General features: G+C 39.2%; 1 protein-coding gene across 1 annotated transcript; it reads left to right on the forward strand.

The window, feature by feature from the left end:
* The first annotated feature begins 8,099 nt into the window (after positions 1-8,099).
* On the forward strand, positions 8,100-9,035 carry OR51B4 (olfactory receptor family 51 subfamily B member 4). The gene has a single exon (XM_072795360.1). It carries the CDS (start codon positions 8,100-8,102, stop codon positions 9,033-9,035), a length of 936 nt encoding a protein of 311 aa, XP_072651461.1.
* The last annotated feature ends 16,099 nt before the right edge of the window (positions 9,036-25,134 follow it).

Consider the following 25,134-nt stretch of genomic DNA (forward strand, 5'->3'; position numbering starts at 1 on the left):
AGAGCTCTACTTTCTCCACACCCTCACCAGTACTTGTTTTCTGTTATTTTAATTATAGCCTCTGTCCTAGTGTGATGTTGTATCTCATTGTGCTTTTGATTTGCTTTTTCCTAATGACTAATCATATTGCACATCTTTTCACAGGCTCATTGACCATTTGTATATATTTTTTTGAGAAAAATCTACTGAATTATTTTTAAAATAGAATTTCCAGATGTCCTTTTAAATACTCTAGTTTGAGTCTAGAGACCTCTTAAACCCCTAATTTTCATTTCATGTTTTCCTAATAAAACCAGAAATCCCTCATAATTTTATAAAATCATTAGTAAATTATTCATGCTTTCCTTTAATTATGCCCAAAACTTACCTAAATATATCTCTTCTCCTCCCACTTTGAATATTATACTGTCCAAACTCATCCCTTGACTGAGAAAACTAGACAAGTTTCCTGGAAGGAAGACATTTGTATTTCAGATTATTTAAATAAAATTTTCATTTGACTGGTGATGGTGTGGCAGGGCAAAAGACAAAAAAAAAATACAACCATTCCAGAACTAGAAATATAGGACCTCTTCATTTTATAGGTACATCTTTAGGGAGAAAGATTAGAGCTGGTGATTTCTTTTTAACAACTATGGACTCTGGCCTCCTCTGTATAAAGCTCTATCTTGAGAAAATAGGAAGATATGGAGAGGAAAAGAATTCAGTCCTTGCAAGTACAAGAGATAATTTGGGGAAGAAGTTTTCTGTATGGCTGTGCACTAAAACTTATTCAGCTTTATTTAGTTGTGAAACTTGAATTATTCCTCCACAAATCTCATGAGGGATGCAGGGTGCCCCAGAGTGCAATGCTCAAGCCATTGATGTCAAATATAAACCAAAATCCTAAAATCTGGTTTAACATTACAAGTGTCTTACTAGAAAATTCCACTCCAGATTGCTCCTATCTTGATTTGCTGACCTTAGTTTAGAGGTTCTTATGGCTGAGCAAAGGCTGGCTTTGCAAGTCATAGTTGAAGCCACAGAAGCTGTGGGAAATCTATGGCTCCCTGTGATGGCCAGCAGTTACTGTGATATTGTACCGTACTCTAATAATATAATTAAATTTAAGGATAGGCTGCCTCTTTTAGAGTGTTACATTTTTTTTAAGATTTTTTATTTATTTATTCATGAGACACACACACACACACACACATACAGAGGCAGAGACACAGGCAGAGGGAGAAGCAGGCTCCATGCAGGGAGCCTGAAGTGGGACTTGATCCCAGGACTCTAGGATCACGCCCTGAGCTGAATGCGGCGCTAAACCGCTGCGCCACCCGGGCTGCCCTAGTGTTACATTTGATGGAAGGAATCCCAGCTAAACTGGTCAAGGCCCTTCAAGTTAAAACTCTTAGTTCCCTCACATAAGAAAGATCTCAGTCACCTGGCATGGACTTTCAAGTTAAAATTTATTAATTTACCTATAACTAATGTCTAAGAGGAATGGAAGACTCAAGCTCTAGTGGACCAGCATCATCGTCATGCTTGTTGGGGACACAGTGGGTTGGGATCTGATGGTATTTGTTGCTGAAGAGGTAAAGGAAGGCTGCTCACTGTTGGACCAGCATGGGTGTTTTCAAGATAGAGGAAGCAGATTGTAGGGAGGTGGATTTATTGGTGAAGGTGTCCCCAAACTCTGTGTAGGAGATTGAGTGCTTAGTTTCGGGTGCTACCATAAGTGCTGAAGAACTTTTTCAGAATGCCTCTGAGAATACAATTCCTTAGCATTGTGTTTAGTTGACACAAGTTCTTATTCAGCTGGGGTTCAAATTATCAACTGTTGTATACAAGGAAAATAGACAAGATGATAGAGACAGGCTTCCCAGACATCATGTCAGCAGCAGGAGCAGTAGTTAGTCACTCTACCTTCCATAACCTAGTCAGGTCAGACCTACTGTGTAACCCCATTTTTCATCATTATCTTCAGTGGAAAGCCTCCTTTACAAATCCTCCACACACTAAATCCTCAACACGCTTATACACATCTTTTCAACCTTGTCCCTGAATCATTAGGCCAGTTACCTTGTCCATATGTGAGGCTCAACTCAGTGACTTCACTTATGACTTTCTGTCTATACCTATATGGTGACCTAGTTAGAGAAGAAAGAGGAAGAGAATAAGTTTAATCTGTGACATAGCATCATCTAGGTAGAGTGCTTTATTGAAACTAAAACTTCCTTTCATGAGTATTAGTCCAGCCACTTAGTAGTCTGTGTAGATTACAGAAATAGAGAGTGTATTTACACGTATCATTTTTCAAAGCAGACTTTCAGGCAGGTTGGAAAAATATAAGTTCTATAATGGGTGGTTGAAAATTCTTACCTTAAGTCTCACTGACCAAACAAACTTTCTGAAGGAAAAAGACACAGTCTTCTTGATCCTGCCATGTTATGCATTTCTCTCTGTAATGGGGTTGACATAAAAGTTGAAGATACATAAATGATAAAAAATAAAGAAAATGAGATATCATGATTTGACTTACTGGACTAAGGAACCGAATCTAAAACTCTTCATTTTATTTAAAATAAAAGTAAGAACTCTATAATTTGACCACAAAGTCCATTGCCGAATTACATGATTCTGCATGCTTTCACTCAACAAATATTTACTGAGCACCAAATGTGTTCATTTCTCTGGTATGCACTGAAAATGCAAACCCTTTAAAAAAATTTGTGAATTTTAGTTTATTATGAATGCAACAAGAATTGAATTGATATCAAAGTTATTAAAAAGCTACATCACCTGGGGCATCTGAGTGTCTCAGTCGACTGGATGTCTGCCTTCAGTTCAGGTCATGATCCTGGGGTCCTGGGATGCTTGAATGGAGCCCTGCATTGGGCTCCTTGCTCAGTGGGGAGCCTGCTTCTGTCTCCTTCTGCGCTTCCCCCTACTCTCTCTCTCTAAAATAAATAAATAAAATCTAAAAAAAAAAAAAAAAAGCTAAAACCCCTTAACTATAATCCTAAAACTAAAGATTCTGAAGAATTATGAAATGTATTTATTGGCAAAATCTGACATGACCTAAAATCATAATGTGGTCAAATCTGACCTGAACATATGAGCAGTTATTTACTCTTTCTTTACTGTCTTAACATAAACAAGAGGTACTTTATAGCGTGTTACAAGGTATAACTTGCTGAGGGTGCCCTATATATTGTATAGAATACACATTTTTTACTTTTTTAGATCTTGAAGACTGAATCTGAAATGTGTTATGAGACAGATCTGATAATACCTACCTTATTTATAAAAGTCTTATGTTGTGTGAGAATATAATTCATGAACAGTTTTAAAAGAGAGGGGACGAATATTGTTCCCCAAATGCCAACATTCAAGAACAAGGGACTGATCCTCTCATTCAGGGACCCATAAAACACTTGAAAGTGACTTAGGTCATGCTTCACATGGCATTAGAGATGCTGCTTCTCTTAAAAATCTTCCATCCAGAGAGGAAAGGGAGGGCATTGGGACCAACATCAATGGCCTAGAACTTTCTCAAATTAAAAAAGAAAAGAGGATTATTTATTCCCAAATAGCCTACATAGAAATGAGGTATAATGACTCCCATGGGAGTTGTTTCTTTAACAAATATATACCTCCCCTCACAACGCTGAATACACACTTGAGGATGCAGCAATAATGCTCTCATTTGGTGCTCAGGTCCCACAAAGGCAAAGCTGTGGCTCAGGTGAGGAAACTCGGGCATTCAAACGCAGCAGGGATGCTTTAAGAATATTTCTTCTACGTGGCTTATACAGTTTTTCTGTAAAGAATGAGAAAGCATTTAAGTCTTTCTCTTTCTAAGCATTTTTTGCTGTTGTTAATGAAATGAAGACTTCAGGAAAGGGGATACCTCATGGGAAGGCAAGCTTGGCCAGGAGAACCATTTATATTCAATGGATGTCAGCTGAGAACTTGAGCTTGGGGTCAGATAACCTCCGTTTGAATCCCTATAGGCTACATACTCATTGTGTGACCTTGGACAAATTATGTAATCTCTTGAAGGCTTGATGGTGTCATCTGAAGAATGTAAATAATATATTGTTTTCACTTTCTGACTATATATTTATCTTCCATTTCATCATCATTAGGCATGTACTCCCACCATTCTATTGAGACAGAACATAGACTCCTAACTCTGGGAAACGAACTAGGGGTGGTGGAAGGGGAGGAGGGCGGGGGGTGGGGGTGACTGGTTGGCGGGCACTGAGGGGGGCACTTGACGGGATGAGCACTGGGTGTTGTTCGGTAGGTTGGCAAATTGAACACCAATAAAAAATAAATTTATTATTAAAAAAAAAAGAAACTGTTAAGAGCACCAAAGACCTATTTGCCAGAAACAATGCATATTTTCAATTTTTATCTTACTTGGCAATTCTGTGACATTTTTCACTATTAAACTACAACACTACTTCTATAAAATTTCTTTTCCACTGGCTTTTATAATTATAGATCACCTTTGCAATCCTTTTATATTTCTGCTTATTTCTTTGCCCATTTCATTTGAGATATTTTTTTTCTATCCTAAAATGGAGATTTTTCTAGGTTCACAACTTTCCTCTACATATCTATTTTCCTACATTAATTCATATCTAAGGTAAGATTTAAGCAATCACTTAAAAGCTCTTTCAGATTGTTGTCTCCAGCCCATAGCTTCCCATTATTAATATACAGTAATATATATACTAGTTTATGTATATAAAGGAGCACAAACTCTCAGGTAAGAGGTTAAGTGTGAAGAAATTGAAGCAGGAGACACTGATTGTATGGGGTGCTTGCAAATTATCCAGAAATAAAGAGAAGATTTTCCTATTTTGTCAATATGATCCTAATGTGCTCTCTTCTTTCCCTTCTCAAATTTCTTATGTCTTTATAGCTGGTTTCGGGGATAGTTCCCAAGCCTCTCGTCAGCTGAAGAAACTTAAGATGTATCTGCATGATTCTCCAAAACTATTGAAGACACAGGGTTAGCTGCTTTCAGAGCATCAGCCCAAAGAAGACCCTCAGGTGGGATAAGGGGATAGTGAATTCCAGTCACCTCTATATCCCTGATGGAGCCTGTAGGCTTGCCTGATGGTGATAAGAAATTCCACTGAAGTTACCACTATCACTAATGTCATATTCCACATTAAGAGAATCCCTAAACTGAGCAGCTCTTCCCTTTGGCATGTTTGGGTTGTGTGGATAGTTCCTGTACTGGCAAATCTTCTATAATTAAATGCCAATGTAGCTGCTACTAGGGAGTATAGATAATGAATAAGATACTCTTCTAAATTAGGGGATCCCTGGGTGGCGCAGCGGTTTGGCGCCTGCCTTTGGCCCAGGGCGCGATCCTGGAGACCCGGGCTCGAATCCCACATCGGGCTCCCGGTGCATGGAGCCTGCTTCTCCCTCTGCCTGTCTCTGCCTCTCTCTCTCTCTCTCTCTGTGACTATCATAAATAAATAAAAATTAAAAAAAAAAAGATACTCTTCTAAATTAGGTTAATCAAAATATATTAGTAAAGAGGGATTCCAAAGTGATTACCACAGAGTTTTGGAGACTAAACCCATTCAAAATCTAAATTTGGACTTTTACATCACTATATAGTTTAAGCAATTTTGAATTTTCTCCTACTTTTTCCCTCTGGTCCTCTTTCTAGGTGACTACAGGTCTAAGGAGGTCATTTGTCTCTATCCTACACAATAAATTGTAGCATTAATCCCTTCTCTATATCTCCATTATTAGAAAAGCAATGTTGGAAGGTTATAGGAGTACAGCAGGTAGGAATTATAATCTATAATGATATACACATCTCTCCTGTGTAGAGGTAGATAAGTGTTATCAAGGTGAGTCCCACATTGGTTGTAGTTCAGTGGATCAAGTTATACAGCAATAGTATCAGTGTTCACATCAATAAGGTACCCGCCACTTTAGTACCCATGCTGACCTTTCTGTCATCGATAGGGTACTCCAGAAAGGATTATTGCTTCCACAGTAATTCACCTTTCCTCTATTTATCTCCCTCCACCATTCACTGCTCATTATTAGAGATGTTGCCATATATCAAATTCTAAAACAAAAACAAAAAACTATTGGTGTTTTTATAGGTTTTTGTGAAATGGAGGTACTGCAAAGATCACCATCACCTCATTATTCCTTAATTCCTCTTTAGAGGTAGAAATGGTGATGTTTATAAGAGACAACAATCAATGTTTATTTTTTAAAAAATATTTTACTTATTTATTTGAAAGAGAGATGAGATAGCAAGAGAAAGCACAAGCAGGGAGGAGAAGAAGAAGCAGACTCTTCCGCTGAACAGGGAAGTATGATGCTGAGCTCAATCCCAGGAACCTGGGTTCATTACCTGAGCTGAAGGCATATACTTAACCCACTGAGCCACCCTGGCTGCCTAAGATAAGATAATGTTTAAAAAGACCCTGAGCAGGACACCTGGGTGGTTCAGTTGGTTAATCATCTAACTTGATTTTGGCTCAGGTTATGATCTCAGGCTCTTCAGATCAAGCCCCGCACTAGGGTCCACACTCAGTGGGGAGTCTGCTAGAGACTCTTTCCCTTTGCCCCTCTCCCCACTGGAACTCTCTCTCTCTTTCTCTCAAAATAAATCTTTAAACAAATTAAGTAAAAAGATCCTGGTCACATATTGATTCAACTGAAGTGGGGAGAAATTTGTATTTTTTTTATGCAGTTCTCTTTAATCATTGTAATCAACTTGTCACAAAATTTCTTGGTCTTATGCAAACAAAGCTAACTTGATTTGATAATTATAGATGAATTATAAAAATATTTCAAAGTTCTCTATAGAAACCCATTCTTAATTTTTCTAGATATAGCTTTCTAGATTCATAAATATCAGAAGGTCTGCATGATTGTCTTCACCAGCACTCTAGTCATTGTCTCTTTCCCTATGGGAGTTCTTACCTACTTCCTAAAACTGATTGTTTAAGGATGCACTGATTATTTCTGATATTGCTTTTGCCTTTCCAATACTCTCATCTTTTCTTTTCCTTTTAATCTGTGGCTCAGTAGAAGTATTAGGCTTCTGGTTTCTGAAGAGGCCTTTGTTCTAGGGACTGTCTTCCTTAAAATGTTTCCTGTAGAAGTTTCCAATTCTCTTCCTATTTTAAAGTTTGTCCCTGGTGTTATAGGCCTCAGATCCTTTGCAGCACTGAAAATTTCTGAACACCAAGTCTACTGAATAATCCCACCCTCCTAAATTGAGTTTACCACCTGTGCCCACTTGTTCTGACTTCTGTAGACTTCTATGTGAGTCATCTCTTTCACAGTCCCTTTGAGATGGTAATATTGATGACAATATTTCTCAAACAGTTCATGACAATAGACTTGTTTATACTGATTATTTTCCTCAGTGATTAATCAGTGAAACAAATAGATAGTTGTTGTCAAGAGAGAAAATCTGAACTGGCCCAAATTGGAAAGAAATACCCAAAGGGTTTATATGAAAAATAGTATGAGGGGCAGCCTGGGTGGCTCTGTGGTTTAGCGCCACCTTCAGCCAGGGGCCTGATCCTGGAGACCCGGGATCGAGGCCCACGTCAGGCTCCCTGCATGGAGCCTGCTTCTCCCACTACTTCTCTCTCTCTCTCTGTCTTTATTTATAAATAAATAAATAAAATCAATCTCTCTCTCTCTCTCTCTCTCTCTCTCTCTCCTCTGTCTTTATTTATTTATGAATAAATAAATAAAATCTTAAAAAAAAAGATAGTATGAGGATGAATGAAAAAGCAAAGGGAACAAAATAGAGCCCAAAGGAATGATTTTAAGGAACTGTGAGTAAGAACTGAGATATAAAGAATAAAAGTTGGATACTAAATAGTAAATTGTTGAGATTATTAATATGTCAGCATTACTGTTATTTCTTATTCTAGACAAAGACCTTGTGAATTAATTAAGACTGAGAAAATCCACAAAAGCTTGTAAGGTTTGAAGTGAAAAATAGCCTGATGACGTGCTCCAGAAAGATGGACAGAAAGAAACAATACTGATTTTTTAGTGGTCGTAACTCTTGAGAGAGTTCTTCACTTGAAAAACCTACCATGTGGTCCAATAACAGTGCTGCTCCCTTCTTGCTAACTGGCTTCCTGGGCTCAGAGGCAATTCACCACTGGATCTCTATTCCCTTCTTTATGATCTACTTCTTCATCCTTTTGGGCAATGGCACACTTTTCTTCCTCATTTGGAACGACTCCAGCCTTCATGAGCCCATGTACTATTTCCTGGCTATGCTGGCAGGTACAGACCTTGGGATGACACTAACTACAATGCCCACAGTCCTGGGTGTCTTATTGCTGGACCAGAGGGAAATTTCCCAGGGTGCCTGTTTCACTCAGTCCTACTTCATTCATACCCTGGCCATTGTGGAATCGGGTGTGTTGCTTGCCATGGCCTATGACCGATTCATCGCCATCCGCACTCCTCTGAGGTATAACTCCATTCTTACCAATTCTCGGGTGATGAAGGTAGGACTGGGTGTACTAATGAGGGGCTTTATGTCCATTGTGCCCCCAATCATGCCACTCTACTGGTTCCCATATTGCCGTTCCCATGTTCTTTCCCATGCCTTTTGCCTCCACCAAGATGTCATGAAACTTGCCTGTGCTGATATTACATTTAATCGTGTGTACCCAGTCATTCTGGTTGCTTTGACTTTCTTCCTAGATGCTCTCATTATACTCTTCTCTTATATTTTAATCCTGAAGACAGTTATGGGTATTGCCTCTAGAGAAGAGAGAGCTAAGGCCCTTAACACCTGTGTCTCACATATTAGCAGTGTCCTGGTCTTTTATATTACTGTGATTGGCCTGACTTTCATCCACAGGTTTGGGAAGCATGCACCACATGTGGTCCACATCACCATGAGCTACGTCTACTTTCTCTTTCCTCCATTCATGAACCCCATTATATATAGTATGAAGACCAAGCAAATTCAGAGAGGCTTCATTCGCCTATTTTCTCTACACAATAGGGCTTGAGCTTTCATTTCAACAATCTTGAGATTTCTGGGATTTTTTCATTTCCTGTTATTGGAAGAGAAGCTTGGTTTTATACTCAGTGTCTTTTTTCAGAGTTATATGAGACATAAAACTATGCGTTGACTTGTGCCTTGGCATCTTTATATTAGAGCTATTGTTCTCCTTTCTTTATTATTTGTCCATCCACTGAGTGTTCCCTCAGAAGATATCATCCCCAACCGCTCTCTTTATCTGACTTCTTGCTGATTGCCTTGTTGTCTTCACTGGCCCTGCCTCCTCTGATAGCTCACTTGAGCCTCTTAGCATCATTATCAGATGCTATCACTACTGAACAGCTGGATGCAAAAGTATTATTGACAGATGGGGCCAGGGAGAAAAATGCATTGTAATAGGGATAAGCACAGGTTAGTCAAATATATCCATGCAAACAGAGTTTGTGGTCAAAATGAGAGGAAATTTTTCTCTCCTTCATGTTCTCATCAGATTAAAAGAAAGTATTCAGCCCATCAATCATTCCTTAAATGGGACCCTGCATATCTGCTAAAGACTTGGTGGAGGGTTAGGTAACTCAAACTATTGCATCTGAGAGATGAGTGAGGGTGGGTGATCCTAACAGAAGGGAGAAGGAAGTCGGCAAGGCTATGTTTATGAGAGTATATATAAAATCCACATTATTTTATTCTATGTCAATGGGCTTTATTTATGAATAACATGTGTAAGAAAGTGTGCCTGTTTGCATGTAAGTGTTTCAGTATATCCACTACTTTGAGTTGATGGATATCTATCCTATAATATGCCTGGATATCTCTATTTGCTTTCTTAAGTCCCATGATAAATGTGTAGCAGGGTAAATATCTAATAAATATCTAAGGAATCATTTAATATTTATCCATTCACCAAAATTCATTAACTGCCTAATCTGTACCAGGTTTTATAGTAAGTACTTGAGAAATAAAGGTGAAAAAAATACAATCCTTAATTTAAAGAGCTGTATGGTCTAGTTAGGGAGAAAAATATACAAACACAGAACTGATATAGGTAGAAATGAGCCTTAGGGAAATGCAGTACACTTACCAGGAGACTTTGGGATCATAGAAAAGATGATCAGCTCATACTGCCAGGAGCTGACAAGAGAGAGTTTACTAATATATTAGAAGTGACATTAAAGGAGAAAATGTACCAGACATTCCCTTTCCATATTTCTTCATGATGTCATCATGATGAAATAGATGAATGCAACAAATACATTTTAATAAATAATATTTATGCTTAATAAGTAATATTTATATTAGATGTCTTAACCTAAATCTGTCTTTGAGTGCTGAAAGGCAACTGTTAGCCCATTGTTGAATAAGAATTAAGGTAGGAACCTATACATGCAGAAGAACAGAAGGAAGAAAACAGAACAAGGATAACAAAAACCTTACAATCAAATTGAAATTAAAAAGGGAACACCAATCAAAAATAAACTTGTTAAAAAAGACACACACATACACACATACAAAAAAAAGGGATCAGAAAAACTGATGTTTATGAAAAGTGAGATGGATAGATAACACATGGCTATAAAGGTAGTATTTTGAGGAAAAAGTAAATCTTCATATTCTGAGTTCCTTTGTATAAAATAATTAAAGTCTATGGCCTTAGGTTATAAGAAAGTAAACTTTTACATCAGTGTAGGAAAGACATTTGTAACTATCAGAGTTGCACAGTAATGAAACAGGCTATGTTATATATTACCCACCACAATGAATACCCCAGAAAAACCAGAAAAATCATTTACTAGCGTTTTAAGTGTCTAGTCATAATGTAGAAGATTGTACAAGGCCTCTAAATTTTCTATGAACCATCTTTTCACTTACCTGCAAATATTTTTGAATCAAATGCTTACATCATAATCCATCAAAAATCTCTGTACATTACTAAAAATTCCCCATTTGTAACTGTTATTGCTGCTTCTCTTAGGGATAGCCTCTGTTTTTGATATACCTGATAAAAACACATCCCTTTCTAAAGTCTACTTATGTACTCTCTACTCTTTTAAATGTCCATTCAATCTTTTTTTATCTATAGAAGAAACTTCATTTTTCTTTGTAACGTATGTGTGTACGTGTGTGTATATATACATATATACACATATACATATACATATATATATTTTCCAAGTGATTATTACATGGAGTACTTATTCATGAACCCTAGGACCTAGTTTTATAAACACTTATAGACTAGCCATATTTTAGTATTTGTGGGAAGGGGAGAGGTTTATCTCATACCCACAGATGAGGCAACCAATAGAACAGCACCTCTGTCCATGGCACATGGTTCCTGCAAACACTGAATCAGAGCTCTCCTTGGCATACTAATGGTCGCTGAATGGATATAGGACAAGTGGCTCCTCTTGAATAGATGTCACTTCTGCCACATTGTTCTCCAGAAAGGACTTGTATCTCTCCCTTTTCAGAGAAAGATCCATGTTTAGCCATTGACAGGGTGATCTCATTCTTTGACTCCCACCTCCATCCATATGTGATCTTCATGTCCTTGCTCACTCCAATTCCCACACCCTCAACATACACATGACAATAATTCAAATGTAGTATTAATAATAGGGATGCCTGGGTGGCTCAGTGGTTGAGCGTCTGCTTTCGACTCAGGGTGTGATCCCGGGTCCTGGGATTGAGTCCCACACTGGGCTCCCTGCATGGAGCCTGCTTCTCCTTCTGCCTAGGTCTCTGCCTCTCTCTCTGTGTCTCTCATGAATAAATAAAATCTTTAAAAAATAATATTAATAATAGAAGTAACCATATGATTATTAAGGCTGACACTATGCACAAGGCATTGAAGAGTAAATCATTTACTACTCACAATAACTCTGAGAGTCAGGCATCTGTAGCAGCTTCGTTTCTACAGAGGTGGAGACTGAAACACAGAGACACATAGTGTTGTCCCAAGATTGAAGAGCCAGTAAGTGGCAGAGGGGAAAACTCAAGTCAGGCTGTTAGGTTCCAGAATAGGTGCTCTTATACTGTAATAATACCTGACAAAACATGTTTCAAAGCCTAAGTTATTTGGTCAATATTATGGAGTTTGGCAGATCCCTGGGCGTCTCGGCGGTTTAGTGCCTGCCTTCTGCCAAGGGCATGATCCTGGAGTCCCGGGATCGAGTCCCACATCAAGCTCCCTGCATGGAGCCTGCTTCTCCCTCTGCCTGTGTCTCTGCCTCTCTCTCTCTCACTCTCTCTCTCTCTCATTCTCTCTTGAACTCTCATAACTAACTAACTAACTAACTAACTAAATAAATAAATAAATATCTTAAAAAAGATATTATGGATATTATGGGCTTCTGGCTCTCCAGGTCTTATCCTCATCACTTATGCATAATACCTACGTGCTTTCACACACCTTTGCTTTCACAGTCAGTACTCCTGTTGCTTTTGGATGTGTGAGGTAATGCTGATTACTCATGATAAAAGTGGCAGAAACAGTACAGATCACTGGGATCTATGTGTTCCTCCATCTTTTCCATCAGCCTTGCAATTACATTGGCCACGTAGCTGATTCTGGCTGAAGGAATGTGAAAATAATCATGTGTTCCTGGCCAAACCAGGGGTGTTTTCTCATCATGCTTTCTGTCCTTCTATGTGGCAAGAAGTAAAGGACTGTGAGATGTGAATTCAAATGCTGGAAAGAGTCTGCATTCCTGTGCCTCTGCTTGGAAATGAGCACTCAGCAAAACTGACTGATAATTCACATCTGAGCAATAAATAAACCTGAATTTTGTGAGAAACTGCCTAAAATTATTGAAGCAAATCATGTTTCTGATGCAAATTTGTATTTATTTGTGGCTTATTTACTCGTTTCTAATTCAGTTTTGTTTTCTGTCAAATGCTATTTCAAATCTTCACCTCGTGGGCTGAGATAAAGTGGCCATCAGTTCCAGACCTCCAAAAATGACAAATGTTTTCTTAGTTCACTCTCCAAAGTTGCTCATTTCCTCAAGTTCTCCTAGATTGATCATCGTTCATGAATTGTAAAGAATCACTGAATGTTTCCTAAATCCATTGTTGCACACTTCTACATCTGACATGTTAACTGTGACCCAGATCTCGCAGTAGAGTTAAGACAAAAGGTGTTAGTCTCTGCAGGGCTTTAACCAGCATGCCCATGGTGACTAACACCAACAGTCTTCTATTTTATCCTCACAGTATACCTGGTCTTCCCTGCCTGGATCCTATCCCTTCTATTATCTCCACCATGTCCTCCTGGCCAACATCAAGATATCTTGATGATATCAACTCTTGGCCGATGAGCCCATGTTCCTCTCCATGTTGGCTCAGATAGGTCTGGTTTTCACCCTTCCACATCCTTCCCACAGTCATGGGGAGCCTGTGTTGCAATATTTCAGAATTTGGCTTTTAAGCTTCTGTTCATTTATGCTTCCTTTTTGGATTGTCTTTATGAAATCCTCTACACTGATGACCCAGTCTTTTGTCTGTCAGGTGGCTGCGTCCTACAAAGTGTGTCATGCCTCTGTCTTTATTTACACAATCATCTGCATTGTTGGTGTCACCATCATTTGCTGTTAGGTGCTGTCTGTCCTTTTCTATCATTCTGATCAAATGCTTTTCATTTCTTGCTTCCACCATCTCTCTCATCCCTCTTGCCTCCATCTTGACATGATCTACTCAGTCTGTACTTTTGTCCGGACTAATGATTGGTTGGGGTTTATGCTAGTGTTGCTCATTGCAATATGGGACCCATTGTCCATTTTTTTTCCTGTCCACTGATCTGGAAAAGTGTCCAATTTCACTCTTTGTGGAAAATATCTATAAACTTTTTAGTTCACTCTGCTATAGCCATTTCAACCTAGACTAGTGAGTACCACAGTACCTTCTCGGATTTGATGTCCCACAGCCTGTGGCCCACAATCAGGAGAATATGAGTTATTACTGTGAAGATTGAGAATGTCAGTGGTAATCACAATGATAAAAATGGATTATTTCAATCAAAATACTATTTTCTCTTTTAGTAACTTTTTTTCTTACACGTTATCTGGAAGAACCCTTTAGAAAAGTAGGCTGCAGTTGTTGCTTTGACCACTAGAGGGAAGGCGACACCCATGAATTTAAGAGGCCAAGATGGGTGGAGCCTCACATGAGAGAAGTAGGTCTCTTGAATGAAAGTGGGAACCCCCACCTTGCAGAGATGGGACATCTGGGTACCCCTGTCACTTTCCTTTTTTTCCAGTTATATTTCCTGAGAAAATGTCTGCACTGCCTACCCTATATCTAAAAAGCAGAGGATAGCAAGATATCAGCTTGGATTTTCAAAATGTCAGACTTTTGAAATGATTTTAGATACTAGTCTGTCTTTATTTATCCTAGGATTGCAGAAAAGATAATACTACCTCCAACTTAATATAATGGAAATAATTTTTTCAAGAGATAAAGAAACAAATACTAAATCTCTTTCCCCATCCCCTCCTTCCTTCACTCCCTCCCTCCCACTCACTGCCTTCCTCTGGGATAATCAGAAATATTTTTGGAGGACTCACACCAGACAGCTACAGCTGGTTGCCTTTAGAGAAGAATGCTATTAGAAGATAGGATTGGGGCCTCTGGGTGGTGCTGTTGGTTAAGTCCCTGACTCTTGTTTTTGGCTCAGGTGTGATCTCCGTGTAATGAGATCTAGCCCTGCATGGGGCTCTCCACTCAATGCAGAGTGCTAAAGTTTTTCTCTCTTTCTCTGCCTTTCTCCTGTGCTGTCTCTCTCATATAAATAAATGTATTTTTTTTTAAAGAAGGTAGGTTTACATGGGACCTTTCAATTTTTAGTTTATATGTATCTGTATGGTTAGAGTATTCTATAATATAAATAACATTATATTCTAGCTATATAATGTTCAAATATTTCCTTACATAATCTGATTTATGCTTTAATCCCTTGGAAAAGGGGGATGAATACTTGCTGCTTAGTGTGTTAATGATTAAATAAGATCAGGTCAGACTGACACCTAGACTGTGCTTAAAAGTATGTAATAAAAAGTGACATCATAAAACAAGTGACATCATCAAGACCGGATAGTGTGGGCATGATAACAGGCACATAGATCAATGGAACAGAATAGAGAACCCAGACATAGACCCTTAACTCTATGGTCAACTAATTTTTGACAAAGCAGGAAAGAATATGCAATGGAAAAAAGATAGTCTCTTCAACAAATGGTGTTGGGAAAATTGGACAGCCCCATGCAGAAGAATGAAACTGGCCACTTTCTTACAGCATACACTAAGATAAACTCAAAATAGATGAAAGACCTAAATATGAGACAGGAATCTGACAAAATCTTAGAGGAGAGCACAGGCAGCTTTGTGTTTGACCTCGGCTGTAACAACTTCTCCAAAGGCAAGGGGAACAAAAGCAAAATGAGCTGCTGGGACTTCATCAAGATAAAAAGCTTCTGCACAGCAAAGGAAATAGTCAACAAAACTAAAAGGTAACCTACAGAATGGGAGAAGATCTTTGCAAATGTCTTATCAGATAAAGGGCTAGTATCCAAAATCTATAAAGAAGTTATCAAACTCAACACTTCTCCCCCCCAAAAATCCAGTTAAGAAATGGACAGAAGACATAAACAGACATTTCTTCAAAGAAGACATATAAATAACCAATAATCATATGAAAAATGCTCAAAATCATTTGGCATCAGGGAAATACACACCGAAACCACAATGAAATACCACCCCACACTGCTCAGAATAGCTAAAATTAACAACTTGGGAAACAACAGATGTTGGCAAGGATGTAGAATAAAGGGAACCCTCCTACACTGTTGGTGTGAATGCAAACTGGTGTAGCCACTCTGGAAGACAGTATGGAAGTTCCTCAAAAAGTTAAAAATGGAGCTACCCTATGACCCACTAATTGCACTATTTGGTCTTTATCCAAAGGATATAAGTATAGTGATTAGAAGGAGCACATGTATCCAATGTTTATAGCAGCAAGCTCCACAATAGCCAAACTATGGAAAGAGCCCAGATATCCATCAACAGATAAATGGATAAAGAAGATGTGGCATATATGTATACACAATGGAATATTACTCAGCCATAAAATATAATGACCTCTTGCCATTTGTAATGACATGGATGGAAGTAGAGGGTATTAAGCTAAGTGAAATAAATCAAAGGCAAATACCATATGATTTCACTCATATATGCAATTTAAGAAACAAAACAGATGAACATGGAAGAAGGGAAGGAAACATAAAATAAGATGACAACAGAGAGGGGGGTAAACCATAAGAGACTCTTAACTATAGGAAACAAACTGAGGGTTGCTGGAGGGGAGGTAGGTGGGGAGATGGGGTAACTGAGTGATGGGCATTAAGGAGGACAAACTGCTGTTTGTGATTTAAACTCTTTTTTATTATAAAACATTGAATTCACATCTACATCCCAACCCACACTATGCATTCTTTTGAAACATTCACTCCATAGTGTCTACTCTCTACTCTCCTTCAAGCAGGGTCAGGAATTGTTCATTAAAAAACTATGTGATGTCTTTCCTTGATTTTCTCCCATGTGTCAGGCATAAGACTAGGTGGTAATGTGTATATTCTCAGAATATTTGGTTAGTTTTATAATGCTTTTGTTATTGATAAAAAACTGAGGCTTAGAGAAAATAGCTTTTATTTTTTGAACTCATAGTGGCTTCCTATTTTATTTGCCATAATGTAATTTTCCAGACAATAAAAACTAAAATCTACTATGAGTCAAAGAGTGGCTAGGTGGCCTTGTCAATTAAGTGTCTGCCTTTGGCTCTTGTCATGATCCCAGGGTCCTGTAATGGAGTCCAGTATCAGGCTCCCTGCTCAGTGGGGAGTCTGCTTCTCTCTCTACCACTCCCCCCTACTTGTTCTCTCTCTCTCTCCCTCTTTCAAATAAATAAATAAAATAAAATAGAACTCTGTCAAAGGTTGCACTAATAAAAGCTATTGTGAATTTACACAAACACAATAAAGTTGTGAAATTACATCTATTGCCAATTTATGGGGTAATAAAAAAACCCACAAAAACCCACACACATTTTTCCCACTGAGCCATTGAAGCAAGAGAGAGAGGAAAATACTGAAGCAGTAAATTTCTCAATGATTACTGACTATTATGCAAATATAGGCATGTAGACCTGGGAGGAGGCTCTGTGGGGCAAGATGAAGGTTGGATGGGATGGCATATAGTGTGATGGCTTTGCTAACACTTTTAGAACAAGAGAGTTCTTTGGGCTCAGGCACGTAAAAGGGGCTGCAGGAGATACATAGACCTCTGAACATTGCTTCTTTTCTTAGGGACAGAACAGTCATAGCCTGAGTTTATGGACTGTGAGCCCTTTGTACTCTCTCTCACTCAGCATCCAGATCAGAATGACATGGCTTGTCCTCCCCTGTACTAGGCTGACTCAGCCATGGAAGGGGGCCCTGACAAGGCTCTGATAGTCCTATCTGTAGGCCCAGGGCCCAGGAGGTGCAGCCTCTCCCTCCAAGTCTCTGAGTAGGGTTGGCTTATTTATGTATTTAAAATATATATTTATTTTTAAAGAAATAACCAGAAGCCCGCCTAGCCCTGGCTCTGGCATGGAAACCACCTAAGATATTTTAGATTCCATTTGCTCCTTCTCTCCAAATGAACAAAGGGGCTCAGTGCAAGTCATTGTACAGCATCAAGAGCTTTGAGTCCTAGCTTGGGCATCTCCATGACAAGTTAAATCATAGTGAGAAAGTTCTCTCCTTCTCTGAGTTTCAGTGTTCTCTTGTGTAAACAGTAGGCTAAATAGTACTTCTTCCAACACAGAATATTTGTTGATTAAATTCATAAGCTTCCTAACTTCTAAACCGGGTACATCATTGAACCCAATATTGTTCAACTAACAAAATGCCTTCAGGTCCTCTCATTCAGCAGTGAACTGGGTAAGAAATGTATGTGTGTGTGTTGGCTCAAGTGAGAAGAAGAGAGGACACCCTTCTACCTTTGGTTCCCATACACCTCTAGGAAAGAATGTGACACCCTTCTTACATAGCCATCCCCACTAACCCATTTCAGAGATTCATACCTTTTGCTGCAGGAAGGTCTTAGGCAGTGAAGAACAGTGGTTAAGAGTATGGACTCTGGAGCTGGACTACCTGAAGAGCTGGCAACTCAGCACCTTGTACTGGCTGTGTGACTCATTTCTCTTAACTGTAAAATGGGGTTTTACCATCTTCCTAAGATTGCAGTGACATTGAGTAAATATATGCAAAAAGTTCAAAGTGGTGTTTTATATGTGCTGAGTACCCTAAAATGTTTGCTATTTTTATTGTGTCTAACTATAATTATTCCTGCTGTAGCTGAAAGCCATTTTATTCTGGACTTTACACCAGTTCATTTCTAACAATCATAATAATTTGAAAACTGACATTAGGGACACCAGGGTGGCTCAGCAGTTGAGTGCCTGTCTTCAGCCCAGGGCGTGATCCTGGAGTCACGGAATCGAGTCCCACATCGGACTCTCTGCATGGAGACCACTTCTCTCTCTCTGCCTGTGTCTCTGCCTCTCTCTGTGTGTCTTTCATGAATCAATAAATAAAATCTTTAAAGAAATAAAAAAAATAAAAAACAGACATTAATTGAAGGCTTACTTATGTGCCAGGCAGTATAGTAAATACTTGGTATAACATATGATTTAGCTTATTTCTCTGAGGTCAGGAAGAGTAGACTAAGGGGAGAAGTCATGGCTGTAGTCACTGTCTTCAGGTAAATTGTTGGCTTTGTGAATTCAAGGACTGTGGTTCCCTGGTTCACTGTTATGCCCCCAACACTTGCTACTGCACATGCAATTTATATTTAACAAATATATAACACTCTAATATGGCAAAACTGTCTTTTGGAACATAAGTTTGAGTTATACTGTGTGACATAAGATTAAAGGATTTTCACTTATATAAGAACTTTATAAATATTAAGTTATCTAACAAAAACAAAGGTTCAGTGGAAAAGCCATGAGAGAAAGTGTTTCATCCATGACTGTGTGGATATGACAGAGGTGTTTCAGAGGGGGTTCCCACCCTAAGCTAAAGTTTGGTCTTAATGAATTCCTACATTCACATAACCCTGTGGAGGCCTATGCCATTACATTTTATTCTCCATTCCCTTGTCATATATTCAGTGATGAATACACATTAAAGGAAACTGGCCTCACACTTCTAGATTGGATGAATCAAAAGATCAAGTCTATGTGTTGAGGCAAATGGGGAAGCAGAGAAAGAAAGTTTTGAATGTAGTAAAAAAACCTCAATGCTCCCTCCCCAGTCAGGGCTCCAAGAGATAGGAATTTAGGGCTTTGTGAAGCCTGGCCTAAAATCAGAAGCCCCAAAGGATATGAAGAAGACACAGACCCAACATTCATACTAAGCAAACTTCCTTCATGTGACAGAGGGCCCCCTGCCCCAACCTCTAGTGCATTTCTCTTCACTCTGTCCTATCAGAATCTCCTCACTTCAATCCAGAAACTATTTTCCATAGTCTGTGCTGCTGTTAGCTCAAGAAGTTCCCCATGAGGGACCCCCCTCTCCTCCCCGCCGGCACCTAGAGGCTTGTCAGCAAGTTCCTACTCTCAGCATCTGGGAGGCCCTGAATCCAGTTGTTCAGTGTTCCTTCCTGGGATCCAGTCATTGACCTTGACTTTCCTTTCCCTCCCTAAAGCCTCTAAAGATAATCCATTTGGAGAGTATGGCTTTCCAAGAAATACCCCTTTTGTTAATTGCTTATCCCCAAGTCCCACTTTAAATATCTGGAATCACTTCCTTTAAATAAAAGGAATCACAATAATGAACAGAACACAAAGGGGAATGAGGCAGAGTTTGGAGACGGAGAGTAGGTAGGAGAGTCATGGGAGCAGGACAGGATTCATGGATGATAAAAATCTACCTTAATTTATTGAGATCTTTTATGTTTTAAAGTCCAATCAATGAAACTACTACTTTGCAGGCAGTGTATCATATTTCTTCCATCCTCATATCAACTCTCTAACATAATGCAATTATTATCCCTGTTTTTAGATGACAAGGCTAAGCTCAAAAGAGTCAAGGCATTTGCTTGAGGTCACACACATAAGAGATAATGCTGGCTCTTTGACCCAAGTCACATTCACTGTTCTTAAGGTTTTTGCTGAACTGCTAAGGAGCATGAGGTGAATGGGCCCAGAAAAACAGGGAACTGACCTGTGGATGAAGGAGGAAGGACAGAGAGGCCAGGGACTATAACTTTGGGAACAGGAGTCTCTTAGAGTTTAGACTTTTTTGGTGAACTTTGACTCAGCAAACTTGAGGTCCCCACAAGGACTTTGTGAGCTGATGTGCAAGATGTGTATATCAGAGGTCACAGGAGGGCAGGGCTAGCTGCCAGCTATCAGGGACTAGAAGGGCTACGGGTCTGTGGGCTCAGATATGTGGCCAGCTCAGGTTAGTGGTTCTGGGTGGAGCCTGGGACTCTTGGGGGAGATAGACTGTGAGTTCAGGGACGAACATAGGAAAGGGTAGGGAAGCATAGCATGGTAGCAGTTTATATTCTACTACCACATAAGATTCCCCATCTTTTCAACTAGACATAAATGCCTTGACTCCTCTGAGCTCAGTCTTGATATCTATAAAATAAGGGTAATAATTGTATCTATCTTATGGGGTTATTATGAAGATCAATAGAGATACAGTCTGGAACAGTGGCAGAGATTCAGGCCAGAGCTATGGATTCCCTAGGGAATAGATGTCTCAAAGCAAAAAGAAAGTTCTAGAAAATAACGCCACCCACTCTTGAAGATATAGAGACACTTCAAAGCCCAATATTTATTTTTTAGCAATGATCTAAGATGTACAACAAAAGCCTACCCTTCCCCTAGTAAGACCATCCTCCCAGATATGACAGAGTACAGAGCTTAGCTTTAAGGGATGAACCTACATGGAAGTCAGCTGACAGCGACTTTGTAGTTTAAGAAACCCTCACTTCACGGGGAGCGTGTACAACTCATGATTCTGAAGCATAAGAGGTCTATTAAGAATCTGATCAGGCAGAGGGAGAAGCAGGCTCCATGCACCGGGAGCCTGACGTGGGATTCGATCCTGGGTCCAGGATCGCGCCCTGGGCCAAAGGCAGGCGCTAAACCGCTGCACCACCCAGGGATCCCTGATCAGAAACTGAACAGGAAATAGGTTGACTAAGGGACCAGAAACCACAGGAGAGACATTTAAAGAAATAGAGGAAATTAGACTATAGCAAAGGAAAAGGGAATGGGAATTAATACTTCTCTGATATCTTTCTACAGGTCAGGTGCTATTCTAGGATATTTAAATAATCTCATTTAAAATGGTAGTTCTACAAATAAACATACTATAATTCATGCTAATGGTAAGTAATATTTCTTGAGTCTAGAGTGAATACTAAGATATAATTGAAGTTCATGATATAGATTAACTTAGTTTATCTTTACACCAATACTCTGAACTGGATTAATGTCTCTTAATTAAAAAGTACAGAAAATGTCTTGATAAGTAGCCGATTTGTGATTTGAACCTAGGTGGTCTGGGATCTCCTACTGTCTACATTACACTGCCTCTCTTTAGGTGTGGGGGATTGACAAACAAAGAGATAAAAGAATCATCCCAGCTCACAAAGCCAGTAAGAGGGGACGCTGGTTGTAAGCCCATTTTGCTGCTGTGGAAGACCGTGTCCCTTCCACAGAAGAATACCTACACAGACATTCACTGTGGACTCAAACACAAATGGGTACTCTAGCTCCCGCTTAGATACCCTGAAGATTGGAGATCAGGGTTTAGGCCACAGCTGCACACCATACACCTTCAACATGGCTGAAGGAAAAGTTTGAAAGAGGAAAGTTTGAAAGAGAGATAAATAAGGAAAACATTGGAAACAAGTTGCATCTCCTTAGGAAAGTGTGAAAGAGAAGTAAGGAAAACTTTGGAAGCAAGTTCAGAAAAAAAAGAAGCCCTAACTTGGATTACAGTGGCTGTCAGATTATAGGCTGTAGGTAGGTCCACGAGAACACTAGAGCCCCATACCTGCCTAAATGACCCCCAGACTCTTGGCTAAGCTGCAAGCTTGGTTGAAGAAGACAGTGCTCATGTATGATATTCTCCCATTACTCCCCAGACCTAGCCTACTGCCTCTCTCTCTTTGCCTTGCACTAATCTGGAACCTCACTACTCCAAACAAGTCTGTGTGACATTCTAACTAGTGCCAATCACTGAGGACACTAAACCATGCTAGAGGCAGTGCTGTGGTGATAAGTTAGGGCTACAGACAATGAAAATAATGTCTGTAATCTCCCTGCACCTCCCTTTACAGAGCCTGACAATAATCTTCCCAAATGTTACCAGGGTAAGACCTCATTATATATGTTAACTTCTCCAAAGCCAGTTTGGGCTTCATGTTTTCTTTCTCATCTGCAGGCAGGAGAGAAGAACTCAGCATCAGTCTTTTAGGAGTCCCTATAGCATCTGTGTTGGGCTAAGCTTTCTACATTTTATCTCTTGAAAGTCAGTCTTTTTTCTTCTAAGCCCAAACTTAAGGTCTTACATTGCCTGTAGAGACATTCATTGATCCAAGGAGGAATATGGGAGAAGGAGTATGACAGGGATAGAAAGTAAAGGGAATGGGTGAATGGGAGGGTCAGAGAGGGAGAAGGTAGACCAGAAGTTGCAACATGATGGCCTATTGGCTAAATAGCAATAATAGGATTGTTTGGGAGGTCTGAATAATGTTTCAAAATCAACCAAATCTGTTGGAAACAGGAATCAAGAAACGCCAGACACAAGGAAAAAATTGCAGGATCTCACTTATATGTAGAATCTAAAAAATATTGAATATGTAGAAATAGAGGGTAGAACAGTATTTACTGGGCTTGGAGGTAGGGGAAATGAGGAGATGTAGGTTAAATGGTATGAAGTTGTAGTTATATAGGGTGAAAAAATCTGGAGCTCTAATGTACAGCATGATGTATACAGTTAGTGATAAGTATTGAATACTGGCAATCTGCTGAGAGTGTTTCAGGTGATCTCATCACACACTAAAGAAAAGGAAAAAGGTAACTGAGGAAAAGATAGGTTAGTTAACTTGACTGCAGTAATCATTTCACTACATATATGTATATCAAATCATATATATGTATATACACAATTTTATAATAAATATACACAATTGTACTTAAAATATACTCAATTTTATTTTAAAACTAAAAGTAAAAGAAAAGAAATAGAATACCTTCAAAATATCTGTACTTCCAATCATCTTTTGAGAGTAAGATGTGACCCTAATAGTTTTATGTATATACTAATTATAGCATTATAACAACAGATAATACTAAGTGAGCATATAACTACATCCCTATCTCTATGCCAGAAACTAAATTAATCCTCATGACAGCCTTAGGAACTAAGTCATTTTATCACCTTATAGTTCAAAGACATGGAGACATTATTATGCAAATTGCCCAAGGTTACCTAAGAAGTAGGTGGTATTGGTGTCACTGAGTTCTTCTCAATCCTCCATGGCAACATTTGGCTAAAATATTGACTGCCCTATTTACTAAGGATACAGATGGCACCTGACACCCTATTCCTTTTTGTGATTTCCTGACTCCAGTAAACATATGAAGCCTATGACATAGAACAGGGGAAGAAGGTAGAGCCTTTTAATGAGTGATGAAGTCTCCTTCCCTGACCATGCACCACTGGGGTTCCTCTCTAAGATGAAGTTACTCTGTCTCAATGTGTTTTAGTTAGTTCCATGCAGCTTGCTCGAAAGGAGATGAGGGACAGGTATTCACCATCATGAAAAATTCATGTTCATTGCTCAAGGCTCATCTTGCACTTCCTTAATTCTACAAAATCTTGTAGTCCATTACTTACTCTCTGAAAGGAACCACACCTAGAGAGTCATAATCCTCACATACATAATGCTAACAAGTATAGGAAATAGTGTAACACTATATTATGTTTAACTATTGTTTTTGACCAGGACTCCTAGAAGGCAAGATGCATGCCTTGTTTATAATTCAAAGACTGAAATTAGTGTCTAGTACTAGCAGGTACTTTGAAAACATTTACTGAATGGCTTTACTTTCTACAAGGCCAGCCTTCTCTATCCCCTCCAGCCATCTTGTTTCTGATTAAATAAGCTTCATTTTTCCATTAATTCATATTCCATTTTTGTCTAAGCCTCCACTACTGCCTTCCCATAGTGCAAAAAAAGGCATTTCTCCCAGCACCCCAGTCTGAGTCAATACCCTGGTCCCTATCTCCTTGGTCTGCATAGTCTTCTAGGTCAGGACCTGGGTCCCCACTGCCCAACAGTCATGCTGAGTCATGCTGAGTCACGCCAAGGTTTAGGGTGTGTGGACAGATGTTTTCAGCCTTGAGTGATGCCTGCTATCTGCTTCCCCAGCAGAAATCTTACAGGACAGATGGCAAGAAAAGGAGTAGGTGCTGAGTGACTATAACTCCACCCCAACCAGCAGGATGAAGAGAAAGGGATCCCTTGGCAGAATGTGACATCTAAAATACATTCTCTTTTGATTTAAAAAATTATTTCTGGTGGTTTCATAGATGCCATAGCATGAACAGTCATTGCTCATCAAATATTAATCTTGTACATTGTCCTTCATACCATGAAGTAGAAAAAATCCCTTATTAGTACATGCATATGGATTTTTAGTTCTTAAAATATATAGCTATTAATCTAATTCTATCAGAGTAATTTGAAACACCTTTGCTAGTTGTGTGGCCAACTCTTTCTTTCTTTCTTTCTTTCTTTCTTTCTTTCTTTCTTTCTTTCTTTCTTTCTTTCTTTCTTTCTTTCTATTGGAGTTCAATTTGCCAACATATAGCATAACACCCAGTGCTCATCCCAAGTGCCCCCCTTAGCGCCCATCACCCAGTCACCCCAACCCCTCGCTCACCTTCCCTTCCACTATCCCTTGTTCATTTCCCAGAGTTAGGTGTCTCTCATGTTTTATCACCCTCACTGATATTTTCACTCATTTCTAATGACCC

The sequence above is a fragment of the Canis lupus genome, chromosome 23, assembly GCF_048164855.1.
Source record: "Canis lupus baileyi chromosome 23, mCanLup2.hap1, whole genome shotgun sequence".
NCBI lineage: Eukaryota > Metazoa > Chordata > Mammalia > Carnivora > Canidae > Canis > Canis lupus.